Source organism: Papaver somniferum, chromosome 10, assembly GCF_003573695.1.
Source record: "Papaver somniferum cultivar HN1 chromosome 10, ASM357369v1, whole genome shotgun sequence".
Lineage (NCBI taxonomy): Eukaryota > Viridiplantae > Streptophyta > Magnoliopsida > Ranunculales > Papaveraceae > Papaver > Papaver somniferum.
The window spans coordinates 143206783-143225815 of record NC_039367.1 but is presented as its reverse complement, the minus strand read 5'-3'; the positions used below and the strand labels follow the sequence as shown (position 1 = coordinate 143225815).

Sequence of the window (19033 nt, the reverse complement as noted above, 5' to 3'; positions counted from 1 at the left end):
CCCCATCATTAGAGTCTGACAATCTATGTAAATAAACACACACCCGTGTACAGACTTGTCATTTTACCTAAACCCTAACTAAACCAAATGAAGAAGAATAAAAGATAATTATCATCATTTGATTTTCAGTCAACTCTTTTCTTCAGCCTCCAAAATCAGATCTCCATTTTTCTCCTAAAAAAACCCTAGTAAACAGAAATTGTGATCCAATTTACACTCTAACTTAGAATTTCATTATGGGGAATATCAACTCTAAGAATTGTGATTCAATTTCAACTAAGAATTTCATCATGGGGAGGTTTAAGATTGAAGATCTACCAAAAGAAATGATACCAGAGATATTGAGTAGGTTACCAACCGAATCTGTTCTGGAATGTAAATTGGTTTGCAAATCTTGGAGAGATATTATTCATTTTCCATCCTTTTCTCAAAAGCACTTGAATCATCTTACTTCTGCTGGTGATTCAGGTAAGTTAAGTTTTGTTTTCTTAAGTCGTTATCCTACTAATATTAATCCAATCACTGGACAATATCTTATGCTTGAAGAATTTACTTATGCTGAGTATGATGAGAATTCTCATGAGGCACCCTTTAATAGAAAAGTAAGAATCTACATAAACCTTCCATTTTATAGGCATTCTTTTGCTGGCTCCTGTAATGGATTAATTTGCCTCGACTCATGGCATAAAGACATTTATGGAGCTACTTATATCTTTAATCCAGTCACCAGAGAATATGTTATTCTTCCAACGTCTGAAGGATCCAACTACTGGTCTGGATTTGGTTACATTCCTTCCACCAATGAGTACAAAGTTGTCAGGATATATAACTCTTTGGGAGACTCAAATGTTAGACTTAGAAGTATCCAGGTTTACACTCTTGGAAGTAGCACTGGATGGAGAAATGTGGGAACGATGGACAGGACTATGCAGTTTTATAGAAAAGATGCTGGTGCTTTTGTAAATGGGGCACTTTATTGGGCGGATGAAGAAGGAACCATTCTTGCTTTCCATTTGGCGGATGAAAAGTTTAGCAAACTTCCATCACCACCTTGGTTCACACGATCTGAGATTCCACCTTTTCCCATTTCACTAGGGGTTTGAGGTGATTTCCTGAGTGCTACTTATTGTCGCAATTCCTCTTTTGGTAAAAGAGAAATATGGTTGTTGAAGAAGAATAAAGATAATTATAATGACTTCAGCTGGAGTAAAGAGTTTAGCTTCAGTTATAGTTGTATATTGCGGGGTTCATCGCCATTTGGGTTTACAAAGAGTGGTAGGCTTCTATGCTATGAGTATCACAAAATTTATGGTTACGATCCAAAATCATCTTCTGCCAAAATGGATGTTGATTTTGGCAAGCCTATTACTTATGCCATCCTTTATAAGAAGACTTTAGTTTCATTAAAGGTGTTAGGAGAAAAAGATGCAAAAATAATGGAATCTGGTGACAGAGCAACTTCAAGTGAGGAGACAAAAAACAGTGATATGCTGATGCAATCCCTCTCAAGAATGCTTTAGTTTCACTCAAGGTATAAGGAGAAAAAGATGCGAAAACAATGGCAAGTTCAAGTGAGGAGACAAACTGAAGAAGCCACAAAACGAAGCAAGAGATCTCTGGGTAAGTGTATTGTTAATAAACCTTTATTTAAATTTTAAGCATTTTGAGATTAGATAACAAGGGATCTTTCCTGAATCTAATGAATTGACAATACGTGGTGATATTATATCATGTGTGAATTGCTGCCCTGCTATGTTTACTGTGGATTTTATGATTTACTTTTGTTAGACATGATGAGAACGCAATGCGAACTTTAGTGAACTTTCCTTTCATAAGAAATAAGAAACATACTCTGAGATGTATATGCAGAAAATATTGTGGGAAACTGAGAGCTTTCCCAATGGTCTTATGCTCCTAGCCTTCTAGAAAATCTATTTTGTTTCCTAGTGCCCTGCTTATGTTTTTTTTTTAAGTCATAATTTCAAGATTTAGTGTGTCATTATCGAGTTTGTGTAACCCCAGAGCATGATACTAATAGAATTCTTGAGGTCAAGGATCTAGAGGCTGACTCTTTCAGTAGTGCTGTTTTGTTGAGAGCCTAGTATCTCTTAATTCAGAAACTTGTGTGGGGCATGCAGAGAAAGAACACTGGAGCTTGGAAATGTGAATATTCAATCTCTTTTCTTTGAAATGCAATAACCTATTACTGAAACTGGCTCTTACATATTTTTGTTGTGATATTTTCTCTTGTGGGTGAGAGTGTCGTCTTTGCTGTTCTCAATCTGGGAAATAGCTGTTGTTTATGCTCTCCATTTTATCTCATGCTTGATTATAGAAAACTTGGCTCTTTGTCTAATGGTATACAAGTTTCCTTGTTCTTTCCATCTCCATCTACATGTAGATCACATTTGTGAAGCTGGAGTCCAGCTGCTGGACTATAGATCTAAGTTACTTACTTGACACTTATTTGTTGGCCTGAATGTAGATAGGGATGGAGGTAGCATACAAACCCAGTGAACTGCTGGGGGTAGTATTTGTGTTTTGTCGGTCAAGGTTTCAGTCAGATAACCTACTGCTTATTTTCTGTTTTTTGATGTGTTTAACCTTCTGGGTATAGTCAAGTTTTGAACTGTTTGCAGTTCGTTTTTTGGTATGTTAGACTAATCTCTCTAGCTGTCTTCTATTTCGATGTCTGGCTATAGCTTGGTATAGTCCAACCACTTGCAGGCTTGGTTAAATTTTTGTTTGGTTACTGTAAAAAGCAATTTTGAGTTTTTATTTCTGCTCTTCATTTATCTCATATGCTGGATTATCAAAAATTCGGCTGTTTGCCTAATGATATACAAATACAAGTTTCCTTGTTTGTTATTTTTTTGGTTTGTTCAATTGGACGATATTATATCAACTGTGCACTTCACGGCCGAAGCATGAGATTGCATCAGAAGCCATTTAGCCATATGTTCATTGTTTGCAGTTTGTTTTATGGGTTTTTAGACTAATCTTTCTAGTTGTCTGCTATTAGTTTCGACGATAGATGACCCTAGGTCCTGAGGATGTTTATATGGTGTTATGTTAAGTTAAGGTAAGGTTGTTAACGATCTATTATCAACCCACTTTCTCTGTCTGTATTCCCTGTTAGATGTCTCCATAACGGCATGATAGAAATTTTAGAAATTAGTGTACACAAGGACTTCACAGTTTGAGTTTAGTAGCTAGTTTAGAGATCATACTGAAAATGTTTTGCCTATGTAATGTGGCTACATTGTGATATCATGCAGTAAGATGGAAATTCCAAATTAATATATGAGTTTATCTACTGAATAATGCGGTTCAGTTCAGCTACAAAGTCTTAGATCTGTTTTCCCACAATTTGAGTAACAAAACCTCTCATTCTGCTAAAGTTAGGATTAGGCATCAACATACGTTGGGTTCTCATAGGGGATCTAAATATTGTTATGACAGAAGAGGAAAGAAATACCAATACTGATATCACTGCCCCTGAAGTTCTAGACCCAATAAGAAAATCTGACCTTCATGACTTGGGTTTTATAGGAAACCCATACACTTGGACTAGCAACAGCCATGGTACAGGCAAAAGAAAATCTAGATTAGATAGGGCATTAGGCAACAGTGAGTGGCTAATTTCTTATCCTGATGCCAAACTTGTTCATTTAGTTCAAAAAGGTTCAGACCATACACCCATTATGCTGTCTTTATATAACTAAGTTAGTACTACTGGTAGAACTTGGAAGTTTTTCGAACATTGGCTGCAAAATGATTCTTGTAATGATGAAATTATGAATGCTTGGCAGGTTCAACTGCTTTTCTCTTCTATGACAAACTTTCTAATACCAGACACCTACTTTCCAAGTGGAGTAAATTCACGTTTGGTAATATCAATTTGAGAATTGCTAGTCTCCAACAAGAGTTGTGTCAGTTACCGGCAGCTGATATTCAAGGCAATAACACAAGTGCAGTACTTAGAATTGAAAAAGCAATTGATGATCTACTAGATATCCAAGCAAGTTCAAATCGTCAGAAACCCAGAGACAAGTTTTATAATGAAATAGATAGAAACTCTAAATATTTTCATATTCGAGCAAATCAAAGAAGGACGAGAAACAACATAGATGCTCTCCAAGCTCAAGACGGCTCATGGTGTCAAGACAGATCATCGATAGAAGAACTTCTAATCTCCCATTTCAGCAAGATCAGTACTTCCTCAAATCCAACAGACAGTCAGTTATTTCTCCGGCACATACCAGTTTGCATCACAAGCCAAGAAAATCAAGAGTTAATATCAATTCCTTCTGAGGCAGAAATTCACCAAGCTTTAATGACTATGACCCATGGACTTCACCGGGGTCAGGCGGTTTTCCACCGGGCTTTTATCAAACACAATGGAGTATAGTCAAAGATGATGTTTGCAAAACTGTGAAGGCGTTCTTTTATTCTGGTTTCTTACTTAAGAAAATCAACAACACCAGGGTTTCTCTCATTCCAAAAACTACTGCAGCACATAAACCAGAAGATTATCGTCTCATTGCTCTTGTAACACCATATACAAGATAATCTCAAAGATTATTGCTCTAAGGCTCAAAAAACATATGCCCACTATCATCTCCCCAATGCAGTCTGCATACGTACGTGGTAGATTAATATCTGAGAATATTTGCATAGTTCAGGAGCTAGTAAAAGCAATGAAGAAGAAAGGAGGGAGGACAGGACATCTAGCACTTAAGATGGACATGTCTAAGGCTTTCGATCGTTTAGAATGGGTTTTTCTGATGGAAGTCTTAAGAAAGTTCGGTTTATGCGAAAAATTGTGTCAGCTAATAATGCAGTGTATCAGCACAACGGAGATCGAAATCATGATAAATGGCTCCCCTTCCAGAAAGTTTATTCCATCCAGAGACATAAGGCAAGGTGATCCTCTCTCTCCTTACCTATTTATACTTGCAATGGAAGCTTTCTCAAGGAATTTAAATTTTCAGGAAAATAAAAATCAGATAACAAGTATGAAAATCTCAAAATCAGCTCCAAGGATAAATCATCTATTATTCGCGGACGATTGTCTCCTTTTTTGCAAGGATAATCTCCCTCAAACACATAATCTTCTTAAAGTGATTGAAGATTTTAGTGCTTGTTCTGGACAGTTGATTAATTTCAACAAGTCAGCTGTCTTCTTCAGCAACAATACAAGCCCTAACATGTGTCAAATTATCAGCGGAAACCTTCAGGTAAGAGAGATGAATATTTCACATGAAAAATATATGGGCTTGCCAATATTCGTTGGTAGAAATAAGAGAATCCCATTTGCATCTCTAGTAGATAAGATGGATTACCGTTTTTCGAGATGGTCTGCAACTAATATTTCTGAAGCAGGAAGAGGTGTTATGATTCGAAACGTAACTAATGCTATCCCAGTGCATCACATGCTAAGTTTCAAGTTGTCGGATACCACAATATCAAAGATGAATTCTGCACAACAAAAGTTCTGGCGTAACAAGAAAACAAATAAAGGAAAGCATTATATCTCCTGGCAAAATGTTAACAAGTCCAAAGAAGAAGGGGGGATAGGTTTCAGGGACCTTGAAGTATTTAATAGAGCTCTCCTAGCAAAATCTTCATGGAAACCCTACACTGATGAGAACTCTATCTGTGCTAGATCTCTCAAGGCTAAATATTTTCCGGATGGACAAGTATTCAACATCAAAGAAAATGCTAATAGTACATGGTCATGGAGAAGTATTTCTTATGAGTTACAATTTATTAAAAAGTATAGTTGTTGGAACCTGGGAAATGGGAAGAAAATACTGATATGAAAATATAGGTGGATTCCGTACCTTTCTACTGCACCTATTCCAAAGCATGATGCTGTGCAGACTCAAGAGTACAAGTATGTTCACCAGCTGTTTGATTCTCATTCTGGAGGCTGGAATATTACGCTGATCTTCTCGTTGTTCGAAGCTACAATAGCAAGGCTTATATCAAATATTTTTATTCATCACCAAGTGGAAGAAAAATTAATCTGGACTCTTGAAAAATCTGGCAAGTTTACAGTGAAGTATGCATATAGGAATATGATGGAAGAGAAGCATAGTCAATCCCAGGTCGATCATAGAATGAAGAATATCTTCATGAGATTATGGAAACTACCCCTCCTTCCCCGTATCAATCAATTTGCGTGGAAATGCATCAAGGATATTTTACTTACAAGGGATAAGCTGCTGCAATTTATAAATGTTGATACAGCTGGATGTTCATTCTGTGATCACAGTTTGGAAACCTCCACGCATTATATTCTCAATTGCGCGTATTCTAAAAGAATATGGTTTGCAACCCTTGGCTTAAATACTGAAAATGTCAGTAACCTGGTCAGCTGGTTGTGCGATTGGTTTGATAAGCTCAGTGATAATCAAATTACATAGGATGTTCTTTGCAGAATTCTTACTGTTGCTTGGTGTCTCTGGAATGCAAGATGCGACAAAGTATTTAAGGGCTGTAACATTACAGTGGACGAGTTAATAAAAAAATGTGAGAAGGAATTGGCTGAGTTTGCTTTCAGATCAAACCAAGCAACAAGAAGAATAATTCGGCAGTCGAGACACGGTCTTCATTGGTTTCCTCCTATTAGAGGAACTTTTAAAATTAATATAGATGGTTCATTTATGAAAGAAACTCTAACTGGAGGTGTAGGACTAATGATTCGTGATTTTGCAGGTACTCACCAGGGATCTAAATGCATCTATCTAACTCATGTGACGAGTCCGGAGCACGCTGAATGTAAAGGGCTATGGGAGGCAGTAAATTGGGAAAAGGAAAAGAAGTTGCACAACGTTCAGTTTGAAATGGACTCAAAAATAGTAGTGGAGGCAATGGGCAAGGAGAATTTTACCGAGGATTCATAACTTGATATTAGATATTAAAATGTTTTTCATTAGTTTTGTCTCTTGGCAAATTAACTATGTGCCTAAAGAGCAAAATAAGATAGCAGATATTCTTTCAAAGCTAGCTAGAACAGAGAGATTAAGTAGTGTTTGGTTAATTGATCCATCTAGTCTCATTCAACATCAGTTACAGGTGGACAAATCTTTTGTAAACACTTTCTCTTAATCAATATATCTCTTGCAGTTTCAAAAAAAAAAAAAGGAAATATGGTTGTCGAAGAAGAAGAATGATATTTGTAATGACTTGAGCTGGAGTATAAAGTTTAGTTTCGACATTCGCTTATTACGGGTTTCATGGCCATTTGGGTACACAAATACTGATAGGTTTCTATGCTATCAGCATAACAAAACTTATGGCTACGATCCAAAAGCATCATCTGCCATAACGGTTCTGAATTTTGGCAAAGCTATTACTGCTGTTATCCCTCACAAGAATATTTTAGTATCGTTGAAGTTATTAGGAGAAAAAGATGCAAAAATAATGAGATCTGGTGAAAGAGAAAGTTCAAGTGAGGAGACTGAAGAAGCCGCAAAACGAAGCAAGAGATCTTTAGGTAAGTGTTATGATAATAAACCTTTAGTGGAATTTAAGCAATTTGATATTAGATAACAAGGGATCATTCCTGAATCTAATGAATCGATTTAGTTCTGTTTTTGTGGAGAGCCTAGTTTCGCTTAACTCAGAAACGTGTGTGGGGCATGCAGAGAAAGACGTATCTATATGTCTACTTTGTGTATTTTTGCTAGGCGGGTTTCTTAGTGATTTATGGGATAGAATGTATAGAGCACTCATACTGGAGCTTGGAAATGTGAATATTTCAATCTCTTTGAATGCAATAACCTATTACTGAAACTGGCTCTCACGTCTCTTTGTTGAGATGTTTGCTTTTGTGGGTGAGAGTGTCGTCTTAGTTGTTGTTCCACCCAAATTTAATACTTGATTTGTCATTCTTATCCCTAGTTTATTTTATAAATGACAACTTGCCCTTAAATTTATATATAATCAATTTTTTATTTCTTATGTATTATTTTTTAAAAATAATTATTTTATTTTCAAATTATTTTATATACCAATCTTTAATTTGTCACTATTAAAAAGAAAAATTAATTAATTAATTAATTTAACTTTGATTTTTTATTTGAAAATTAATTAATCTTTAATTTGTCACTATTGGAAATGTTTGGAATTCAGATTTCCTCCGAACAAAGTGCTTCGATATGGGGAGGTTTAACTATCTACCAAAGGAGATTATGTTAGTGATTCTAACTAGGTTGCCAACTGAATCTGTTTTGGAGTGTAAATTGGTTTGCAAACCGTGGAGAAATCTTGTTCATCTTCCATCCTTCTCTCGGATGCACTTGAATCATCTTAGTTCTGCTGATGATGATTCTGGTAAGTTAAGTTTTGTTTTCTTAAATCGTTTAATCACCGGAGAATATACTAAGACTGATGAATTTTCTTATGCTGAGTATGATGAGAATTCGCATGAGATACCCTTTAGTAGAAAAAAGATAATGAATGTAAACCTTCCATTTTACGATTGTAGATATGATTATTCTTTTGCTGGTTCTTGCAATGGTTTAATTTGCATCGACTCGTGGCATAATGATTTTTATGGACCTACTTATATCTTCAATCCAATCACCATGAGAATATATTATGCTTCCAGCATTGAAAGGAGAATACCGGTGGACTGGATTTGGTTACATTCCTTCCACCAATGAGTACAAAGTTGTTAGGATATATAACTCTTGCGGAGACTCAAATGTTAGAGTCAGAAATGTCCAGGTTTACACTCTTGGAAGTAGCACAGGATGGAGAAATGTGGGAACGATGGATAGGATTATGCAATTTTATAGAAAAGATGTTGGTGCTTTTGCAAATGGAGCTATTCATTGGGCGGATGACGAAGGAACCATTCTTGCTTTCCATTTGGCCGATGCAAAGTTTAGCAAACTTCCATCACCATCTTGGTTAACACGATCTGGGTTTTCATCCTTTCCTATTTCACTAAGGGTTTTAGGCGATTTCCTAAGTGCTACTTATTGTTGCTATGCCGATCATAGTGAAATGTGGTGCGATGCCTATCGTAGTGAAATGTGGTTATTGAAGAAGAATAAAGATAATAATGACTTCAACTGGAGTAAAGAGTTTAGTTTCAACGGCATCATATTATGGAATTCACTGCCTTTTGGGTTTACGAAGAGTGGTAGGCTTCTACGCTATGAGAATCACAAGATTCATGGTTACGATCCAAAAGCATCATCTGCCAAAATGGATGTAAATTTTGGCAAGCTTATTACTGCTGCTATCCATCACAGGAATACTTTAGTTTCATTAAAGGTATTAGGAGAGACATGCAAAAATAATGGAATCTGGTGAAAGAGCAGGTACAAGTGAGGAGACACAAAACATTGATAAACTGAAGAAGCCGCAAAAATAAGCAAGAGATCTCTAGGAAAGTTTAATGATAATATATCTTCATTGAAATTGTAAGTATTTTGAGTTTGGATAACAAGGGATATTAATTCCTGAATCTAATGAATTGACAATTTGTGGTGATATTATATCATGCATGAATTGCTTTGGCTATGTTTACTGCGGATTTTGTAATTTAGTTTTGTTAGACTTATACCGGAGCTAAGAGTGTCGTCTTAGCTGTTCTCAATCTGTGAATATAGCTGTTTTTTATGCTCCCCATTTTATCTCATGCTTGATTATCGAAAACTTGGCTCTGTGTCTAATTATTACAAGTTTCCTTGTTCCTTCCATCTCCATCTATACATGTGGTCGTCATTTCACATTTGTAATGCTGGACTATAGGTCTAATTTAATTACTTGACACTTATTCATTCGCCTGAATGTGGATGGGGATGGAGGTAGCATACAAACACTCTGAACTGATGGAGGTAGCACATGTGTTTTACCGATCAAGGTTTCAGTCAGATAACAGACTGCTTATTTTTTTGTTTCTTGATGTGTTTAACCTTCTGGTTATAGTCAAGTTTTGAACTGTTTGCAGTTCGTTTTATGGTATGTTAGACTAATATCTCTAGCTGTCTTCTATTTGGATGTCTGGTTATAGCTTGTTATAGTCCAACCACTTGCAGGCTTGGTTAAATTTTTGTTTGGTTACTGTAAAAAGCAATTTTGAATTTGTTTTGATCAAGTTAAAATTTGTAGTCCATTAGTGGATTCTCAATTTATGGTGGTGCGGTAGTAGATATTGGGTCAACTGAATTTTGTAGATTGTCATTGTTTGTTCCCATCTTCTGTGGAAAATGAATTTATCCAATTAAAATGAGACTAGTGTGTTTGTATCTGTCTTTATATGTATGTTGGGTCAAATAAGGCCAAGACTTCATCTAACTTCTTTCAACAACTGTTCAGTTACTAGAATCAACAACACAAAGTGGTTTGCAGACACCCATACACGTTCGAGCTTGCATCCTGATACTCTAACTCCAGCAAGGGGAACCAGTCCACAGTGTCAGTTGGGAAGTCTCCTCTTGCACGCTGAAAAATGTAGAACCAGCAATGCCACAAGTTCAGGTTGGTAATAGAGGTATAAATAGTTGAAGCTGTTTGGATCACTAATGACGATAAATTAGGCATAGCATCTGGTGGTATACTAGACTAACAGAATTCAGTAAAGTAATTTAGTTTGTATTAAATCTTTCAGGCACAAGCTACATCTGGTGGTACAAGATTCATCATCTTATTCTCTCTCTTTTCTTTTTTTTTTCAATTTCTTATGGGTGTTTCCTCAGTTGAAAATATCATTACTTCCTCAGATGAAAATATCTTTTTTTTTTATTCTTCTGTTTATTGTCTTTTGGGTTTCTCTATGTTCCATATAAATTGAAGAAAGACCAGAATCTCATAATTCTATATTTGTTTGTTTTATTATGACTTTTCATATGAGAATGTGAAGAGACATGTTTATTAATACATATGTTTGAACTATCAGACTTAAGGTGCATAGCAGAATATAACACTGAAATCTGGACATGTTCTTTTGTGAAGCAAGGAAACGTATACTACCACCACCAAGATTTATATAATCAGGATTAGTATAACTAGTAATGGATTTAAGGACAAGGATGGTGATATAAGTAGGATTACTAATGCTTTTAGGAATAGTGAAATTAGCGGCATTACTAGTATTACCAAGAGGGCTCGCTAGACTGTAGTATTAGTGGTGGTGTTTGAATCACGGGATGTATTAAAAGTTTCATGTGATGCAAAGCTAAAAAGGTATGTAATTATGTGTCTATTCTTCTAAACTTAAAAAAAAAGATGTATGAAATATTGCTAAATTTGTGCAAATTATATTACTTTATCTGATTCAGGAAATTTATTTCACATTGCAGATCATTTGGTGACAGTTGTATCGAAAATGTTCAAGTGCTGATGAGCAGCCATAGTAGTCTACAAGACTGCAATAGGACCAGTTGTTTTCCATTCTGCAAACCAGGTCACTGCAATTATGCAAGATAGAGAAACAGCACCAGTAAATATAAGTGGGAAGAATACTTAGGATGAGAAGGAATTTTGATGATCCAAGAGAAGGGATAACTAGATTCTTTATAGTAATTTGGATGCATTTTAGGAATCAATAAAACAAGCGAAATTGTCAAGGTTTTAGTTTGATTCATTGCATAAAGACAGATAGTCGGAATACGGGAGCCCGTACATGGTGGAGTCTGGAATCTTTATGCTGCCCCTACCCTACCCCCTGTAAGGGGAACCAGTCCACCATGTCAGCAGGGAAGTCCTCTTGCACGTAAAATATATAACACCATAACCGACCACGGGTTCAGGTTGGGGGTAGAGGTAATTAGACTGAAACTGTTTGGAACACCGTTAGAAATAAATCAGGGATAGCAGCTGGTAGTAAAATAATTTAGTTTGTATTGAATTGAATCCTTCAGATACAAGCTACATCGGTTTTTGTATATGAGTTGGTGACTGCATTCCTGTTGAACTCGATATATTATCAAAGATTCATCATCCTATTCTTTTTTTCGATCACTTGTTTTCTGTTGAGTTCTTTTGCAGTTGAAAATATCTTTTACTTTCTAGCTTTTTGTTTCAAAAATTTAGCTGTAATCTACTTTTGTGATTGTTGCAGAATTTTCTGAGTCGCAGACTCGCAATTCAAATTCTTGCTAATTGTATACCTGTCAAGGACAAGATTGATGCTTCAAAGAAAAAAAAAGGACAAGACTGAATTGTTATGTGCAGGTAAACATTGGGAAAGATACGCACTCTTAGCAAGCTGTATCCGTTCAGATGAAGCATAACTTTTAGGATACACAGTAGTAGTCATTTAGAAGGCAGCTTGAGAAAACTGTGATGAAAGATAGCCAAGTTTAAATGTCAGGCTGACTCACTAATTACATTTTTATATCAAGTGTAAATCTTATTCCAAAAAAAAACTGGAAATTATTCTTATGACCCTGGAAATTATGGGTGTTACTCTTTTGGCCCAGGGTTATTTAATAAAATTAAATTATTCCGTGGCCCTAGAATATTATAACCGGTGTGCATATTTCCTGCACATAAAACCAATGTGCATATTACCTGCACACTATAAAATATGAAGAAAATTTAAAAAATTATGTATGTGTAATATGAAGAAAATTTAAAAAATTATTTAGAGAATAAAAAATTTCATGAAATAAAAATTTGATAGTTGTATTTACGCTCGTTGTGTAGCTCTTTCAAAAAGCTTTTCAAATATATGAAATTTGTCGAATTCTTACGTATGATTTGTGAGACATGTTATGTCTAAGTTGGTATGACGATTATACCCTTAAAGGATATAATTTATCATTTGATAACATGGTCAAACATCTTTATCCAAATTATCCTCCTTCTTTTTTAAGGGTCATTTCAATAAAATGTGTTAGTTTTTTTAAAATTGAGTTTTAAACCAAAGACCATTTGAATAAGAGAGAGTGAGGGAAGGCTCGGACACTTGATTCCCACCAAAAAAAAAACTGTACCCTAAACCTAATTTCCTCATACGGTCATACTTACCCAAACTTGTCATAGCAATTAATGGAATTTTGTCATAGCAATTAAAGGAATTTCTGCATTTTCTACCTCTAAGAAATAAAACTACCTCTAAAAAATAAAAACATGAAATCCGACGAATAAAACTATTAAACCACCACATTCCACTTTTGCTAGTATTAATATTTCCCCAATAGCCAAACCTGGCCGGCTGGCACGGACCCACGCCATATACAATAAATTTCGGATCTTTTTTGGTTGGGTGTAGAAATTTGAGGTCCCATTTATTATGACTGAACTGCTTAATTAAGCCAAATTTTCATGGAAGGGGCTTTGAAAATTAGATTCTTTTCCTTTGACCGATGTTAGCCAATCTGTGCATCGAACTTACATAATTAACATACATGTTCACACACCAAAAGAAACCCAGTGGCCCTACTAATATTTGGTACAATTCATTTCTCGTCAGTAATCCTAACTAAATCTAAGCTTTTGTTTCTTCAATCTAAACCAACATGTATCTAATCGTTAATTTTTTTGCAACAGAGAAGTATTTTTTAAATATTTTGTTTGTATTATAATATTTGATGAGAAAAGGCTGTTTGTGATGACACACTCAGTTGTTGTTTTTTTTTTTTTAATAGAAAAAACGTTAGGAAAAAAACTAAGGGTCATACAAGGTAGTTCAGCGCTTATGTTAAGTCTGCTTTCATTGTTCTTACATAAAATAACTAAATTAAATGTTTTCAAATTTTGAAGCCTGTGGATTAACTTAAGACTACTTAACACAAAAGAGATAGGTTTGATTCTGGAGCTATTATCTTCAGCATTGTATCTTGGAGTATCATAATAGCTGGGGTTGAACCTTCCTTGGATTCTTGATGATATAGATAGTGAAATCTTAACAGAATTTCCTTTGATTCAGCTTGTACTTCAATGTTCATGTGATGCTTTTCCTTGGCCCAACTGAAGGCTAGATCTGCACCTCCTGTTGCTCCCCAACCTCCAGAGTGGCCTGGGTATCCTCTGCTATCAATGTTGTTTCTTGCATCATCCAAAATAGTTAGTGCAGAGAAATATTTGAGGTTCTCAGGGTTTTGTATAGTGCATATCTTTATGGTGAAACCAAAATCTTGTGGAGTGTGGTTTAGATCATAAGGAATTTGAATGTCTGACTCAGTGGCAGCCCCATTGTTATTGGGGAAGAGATCATTGAGAGCATGGGTAGGTAAATTGTGCACTCTGTTATAATCACATAGGTATTGTTGAATACACTGAGAAGTGTGCTTAGCATTTGGTTTTATGTGATTGAAAACCAGGTCACACCTAGCTTTCCAGATGTGCCAACATGTGGTAGCATATAAGATTGTTTTTCCAGTAGTGGTTCCAGTATCAAACCAGGAGTTAAACCAATCCATAAAGTTTGTATTATTGTCAAACTTTCCATGGTTTATTCCAATGATTTCATGCCAAACTGCAGTAGCAGTAGGGCAGTTTAAGAAGAGATGTGTCATGGTTTCCTCTCCACTACTGCAAACGTGACAGATAGGATCAATGTAGTGAAGAATGCTTGCAGTCTTTGCATTGGTGGGGAGAATTTCATGGGCACACTTCCAGAGAAAAATATTAATAGCTGGGGAAGTATCCAATCTCCAGATAGCCTCTCAATTTCTGGTGCTGGTATCATCTCTGCACAGATAGTCTATCTTTGCCTTGTATAGAGCTTTGACAGAGAACTTTCCAGTTTCATTTAAGTTCCATTGTATTGAATCTTCTTCCCCTGGGTTGGTGTTGAGGTCCAGTATGGCTTGAGCAATGTTTTGATTGAAAATATGGTGAATAAGTTGGGTATTCCATCTTCCATCCTGGTGCATGAGATGAGACAGTAGCTCTATTTGGTGTGGACAATGATTGGGTTTAAGAAGCTTAGTTGTAGAGTTGGGTAACCAGTAGTCTTCCCAAATGTTGATTTTCATTTCATTTCATATCTTCCAGTTACAGTGTTGTTGTATATTCTGTATTCCTTCAAGAATTCCTTTCCATATCCAAGAGTCTCCAGACTATGCTTTTGTATCCATATTTAGAACATTTCTTCCCAGAAGATATTTGAAATCCATCATTTGATACCAGAGTGAGTCCTTTTGTTGTTCAAGTCTCCAGCCCATTTTTATGATCATGGCACTGTTGAAGAGTTATATATTCATAAAACCTAATCCTCCCATATCTTTAGGTTTGCATATTGTTGTCCAAGCCTTAGGGTAGTATCCTCTTGGATTTTCTAGATTTTTGCCCCAGAAGAAATCTCTTTGTAGCTTGTTTAAGTCCTGGAAAGTTTGTTTAGGGATTCTGAAACAATTCATTTGATAAATACTAGTTGTGGATGTAACAGTTTTGATTAGGAATTCCCTGCCGGCAGGATTTAGAGGCACATTTTCCAACTGGATAGTCTCAGTTTTAGTTTATCCACTCCTGGTTTAAAAGACTTGATTTTGCTTCTGTGAGTAAATAGAGGAGAACCTAGGTATTTGTCATCAAGTTGCAGAACTTGAACTCCCATGATGGTGCTGATGGCTGAGAAGAGATTAGGATCAGTGTTTTTGCTGAAGAACACTCCTGATTTGTTGAAATTAATAAGTTGTCCAGAAGTTTCTCCAAAAATGTTGAGAGTGTCCATGAGATTCTGAGCTTCTACTTTGTTTGCTTTGCAGAAGACCATGCAATCATCGGCAAACAGAAGATGATTAATGGAGGGTGCACCTCCACATTTTACTCCAGTAATGATACCTAAATCCTCAACATGGGTAAGAGTTCTTGAGAGAGCTTCCATGCAGAATAGAAAGAGATAGGGGGATAGGGGATCTCCTTGCCTTAGTCCTCTTAAGGGGTTAAAGAAGGAGTCTGGAGAACCATTTATAAGGACAGCAGAAGTGGTAGTGGTGATACACTAAATCTCTCTCTTTGTCATGATGGTGCTGAGAAAGTTCCAAATCTACTATGTCAAAGGATTTTGTCATGTCAATCTTTATACCCATACTACCATTCTCACCTTTGGTGCCTCTTTTGGATCTCATAGAGTGTATAAGTTCATGAGCAATAGCAATATTGTCAGAGATTTGTCTTCCAGGTATGAATGCAGATTGGTAAGGGGATATAAGTTTGTTGAGAAAGGGTTTCATTCTCTGGGCTAAGATCTTGAAAATGATTTTATAGGTGGTATTACAAAGGCTGATAGGTCTGAGTTGCCTTTGGGAAGTGGGGTTTTCTACTTTGGGTATGAGAGATGTGAAGGTTGCATTCATTTCTTTTAGAATATGACCAGACATGAAGAAGTGTTGCACCATTTTAACAATATCTTCTCCAATGATATCCAATTTTTCTTGGAAAAAATTTGGAGGGAAGACATTTGGTCCTGGAGATTTTTCCTTAGCTATGATGAAGAGGATGCTTTTAACTTCATCGTGGTATGGGATTCTATTTAGCATACTGTTGTCAGTTGAGGTGACAGTGGTGGGAATTAGATTGATAATTTCTGGGTTGATGAGAGGACTTTCAGCAGTAGCCATTTTGGAGAAATGTTGAGTGAAGCAGTGTTTTATATCTTGATAATCTGTAACCCATTGCCCTTGACTGTCTTGGATAGCATCAATCTTGTTTCTTCTTATTCTGCACTGGTAGCTCTGTGGAAGTATCTTGTGTTTTGGTCTCCCTGCTTAATGAATTGATCCATGCTTTTTGTCTTCCAAAATTTATCTTCAACATCCTGCCAATCTTTGAGGTGATATCTAGCTAATTTGATGGCTTGATTTCTATCTGCTCTGAAGTAGTTTGTTTGTAACCAGAGAAGGTGTTTCTACATTCTTCAATGTTAATTTCAATGGTTCCGTAGACCTCCTTGTTCCATTTTCTGAGATGAAGCTTGATGTCTTTAATCTTTCTATCTATAAGAAAAGCACTAGAGCCAGGTAGATTCTTTTCCAGCACTCAGATATAATTTCCTTGCAGTCCTTGTGATCTAACCAAGGACCAAAAAACTTGAAGGGAATTTTACCAGTTTGCAAGAAGGGGTTAGAATTGAGAAGAATGGGGGTGGTGATCGGAGCCAATAGCAAGCATATTGGTGATGATAGAATTGAGATGTAACAGGAGCCAACTATCAGTGTCCATCCCTCTATCCAATCTTTGTTCAGTGAGATTGTGGCCATCTCTTTTGTTAGACCAAGTAAAAGGACAGCCAGTGGAACCCAAATCCACTAGATCCAACTCAAGGATTTTGTTGTTAAAGATAGTAGCTTCATTGGTATCTATAGGATGAACACTAAATTTTTCAGTGTCATGAAGAATAATGTTTAGGTCTCCATAACCAACCAAGGTAAGTTGTTAATGGCAACAGTTTTTTCCAGCATTTTCCAAGAGATGAGTTTACTATCTGTATCATAAGGGCTATGATGAGTGCCAAATATTGTATATATCTATCCCTTTTTGTTGGCAATTTAACTCATCTTTTATGCATTAATTCTACATTTTATCCCATATTCTGTATTTTCATTGTTTTCAAGAATAAATATTTTTATTAATTAATTTTGCACTTTTAGGTAGTAAATAAAGTTCGGATGAGTCGCGGAGCGAAAAGAGCAGAAAAGTAGTGAAAAGCCGGGAGAAATTACGCAAGGAAGCCGCGAAGAATGGTGCGCACAACCTCATTTGCTACACACAAAAGCGCCTCCGTTCTCAGCCATCAGATCATTTCTCAGAAGCATCCTACGGTCGCTCCTTCATAGATCATCAAAATCCGAAGTCTCTGCCGAGCACCACAGCGCTGAAATTCCAAGCCTTCAGATTAGATGGTAGTTGAATCCAACGGTCACTTCCTTGCTGTGCATCGAAGTTTGATATCTCCGCCTAACACTACAACACCTAACTCCATCTGGCATCGTTGATTTCGTTGTATCATATAATCTAGCGGTCGCTACAAGCTTGCCTTCGCATCACCGTCCGATCTACCTACCATCTTCGCATCTCGCAGCTCAGAGTCACAGAACATCAAGACTCGATGCATTTGCCTCACACCCTAGCACCCGAGCCCTACCACCTAACCAAACACGCCCCCTACCCCAAACACAGTCGAGCCCCTCCTCCATCATCTCCACAGCAGAGACACTATGTCGCCACCACCTTCTCCACCTCTGCCACCAACTCACTGCCACCACCACACCTGCACCATCATCACCCTATCACCCAACAACCAAAACCCATCTCACCCCTAGCCCTCTAGTTCCCTAATTTCTCATTTTTTCACGCTTCTCTTCCTGAAACCCTAGGCGTGAAAAAATTGATAAATTAGGTAACCTAGAGTTGCAATTAGAGCATGGGAATGGAGTAGGAGCAATTACAAAGCATGGGTCGACGATTTCATGCATCAATTTCAAAGAAATTAGGTAAACCTAATTTAACTGATTTTTGGGGAAGAACCCTAATTTTGTATTTAGGGAAATTGTGTTGTGGACTATATATATGGGTGTGGGTATGTTGTAAAATGTATGTTTGGATTAGCCTGCATCCAGAACTGCTAAGTTCTGTTAATTTTCATGTCTTGTTAAATGTTCAATTTCAGCTCAATTTAATTTCATGTTCATTATGTTCTGTTAATGTTGTTTTTTTTTTAGTTCAATTAGCTGCTTTGTTTGATGTTCATTGTTCCATGTTTTAAATCATTGCCTGTTACTTGTGTCCTGTTAATATTTGATGTTCCTGTTGATGTTTATCCTCATTGTTTTGTCATGTTAGTTCATTGTTATTGTTCACTGTTAGTATCTCTTAACTGCAACATGTTCTAATTCCCCACTAGGGTGAGAAAACAACTGAACCATGATGGTTAGCTATTAGGATGGTTTTTGCTGAGCTTAAAACAGTTTAGGCTAGTTAGATTCCTGAAAGATCACCTGATTTGTGATTAGTGGTGCTGTAAGAAGACCACTGATGCTAGGGGTCAGTGGTGGTTCTAAGGAATTAATCAGCTACATTAGTTAGTGAACCACTGCCTAGTTAGTCTGTGATTGGTTGT

At 36.5% G+C, this 19033-nt stretch overlaps 2 protein-coding genes across 2 annotated transcripts; both read left to right on the top strand.

The window, feature by feature from the left end:
• The first annotated feature begins 236 nt into the window (after nt 1–236).
• On the top strand, nt 237–1103 carry LOC113316383 (F-box protein At3g07870-like). Its single transcript, XM_026564575.1, has one exon. The coding sequence runs from the start codon at nt 237–239 to the stop codon at nt 1101–1103; it is 867 nt and encodes a 288-aa protein (XP_026420360.1).
• A 2352-nt stretch (nt 1104–3455) lies between these two features.
• LOC113316382 lies at nt 3456–4411 on the top strand. Its single transcript, XM_026564574.1, has 2 exons — nt 3456–3684; nt 3813–4411. The coding sequence occupies exons 1-2, from the start codon at nt 3456–3458 to the stop codon at nt 4409–4411; spliced, it is 828 nt and encodes a 275-aa protein (XP_026420359.1).
• Nucleotides 4412–19033: the final 14622 nt, after the last annotated feature.

What these genes read in the sequence shown, in the direction of transcription:
- LOC113316383 (XM_026564575.1), top strand. Translation starts at nt 237, where the DNA reads ATGGGGAATATCAACTCTAAGAATTGTGATTCAATTTCAACTAAGAAT.
- LOC113316382 (XM_026564574.1), top strand. Translation starts at nt 3,456, where the DNA reads ATGACAGAAGAGGAAAGAAATACCAATACTGATATCACTGCCCCTGAA. An exon ending in TGTTCATTTAGTTCAAAAAG is followed by an intron (nt 3,685 to 3,812) that starts GTTCAGACCATA and finishes AATGCTTGGCAG; the next exon opens with GTTCAACTGCTTTTCTCTTC.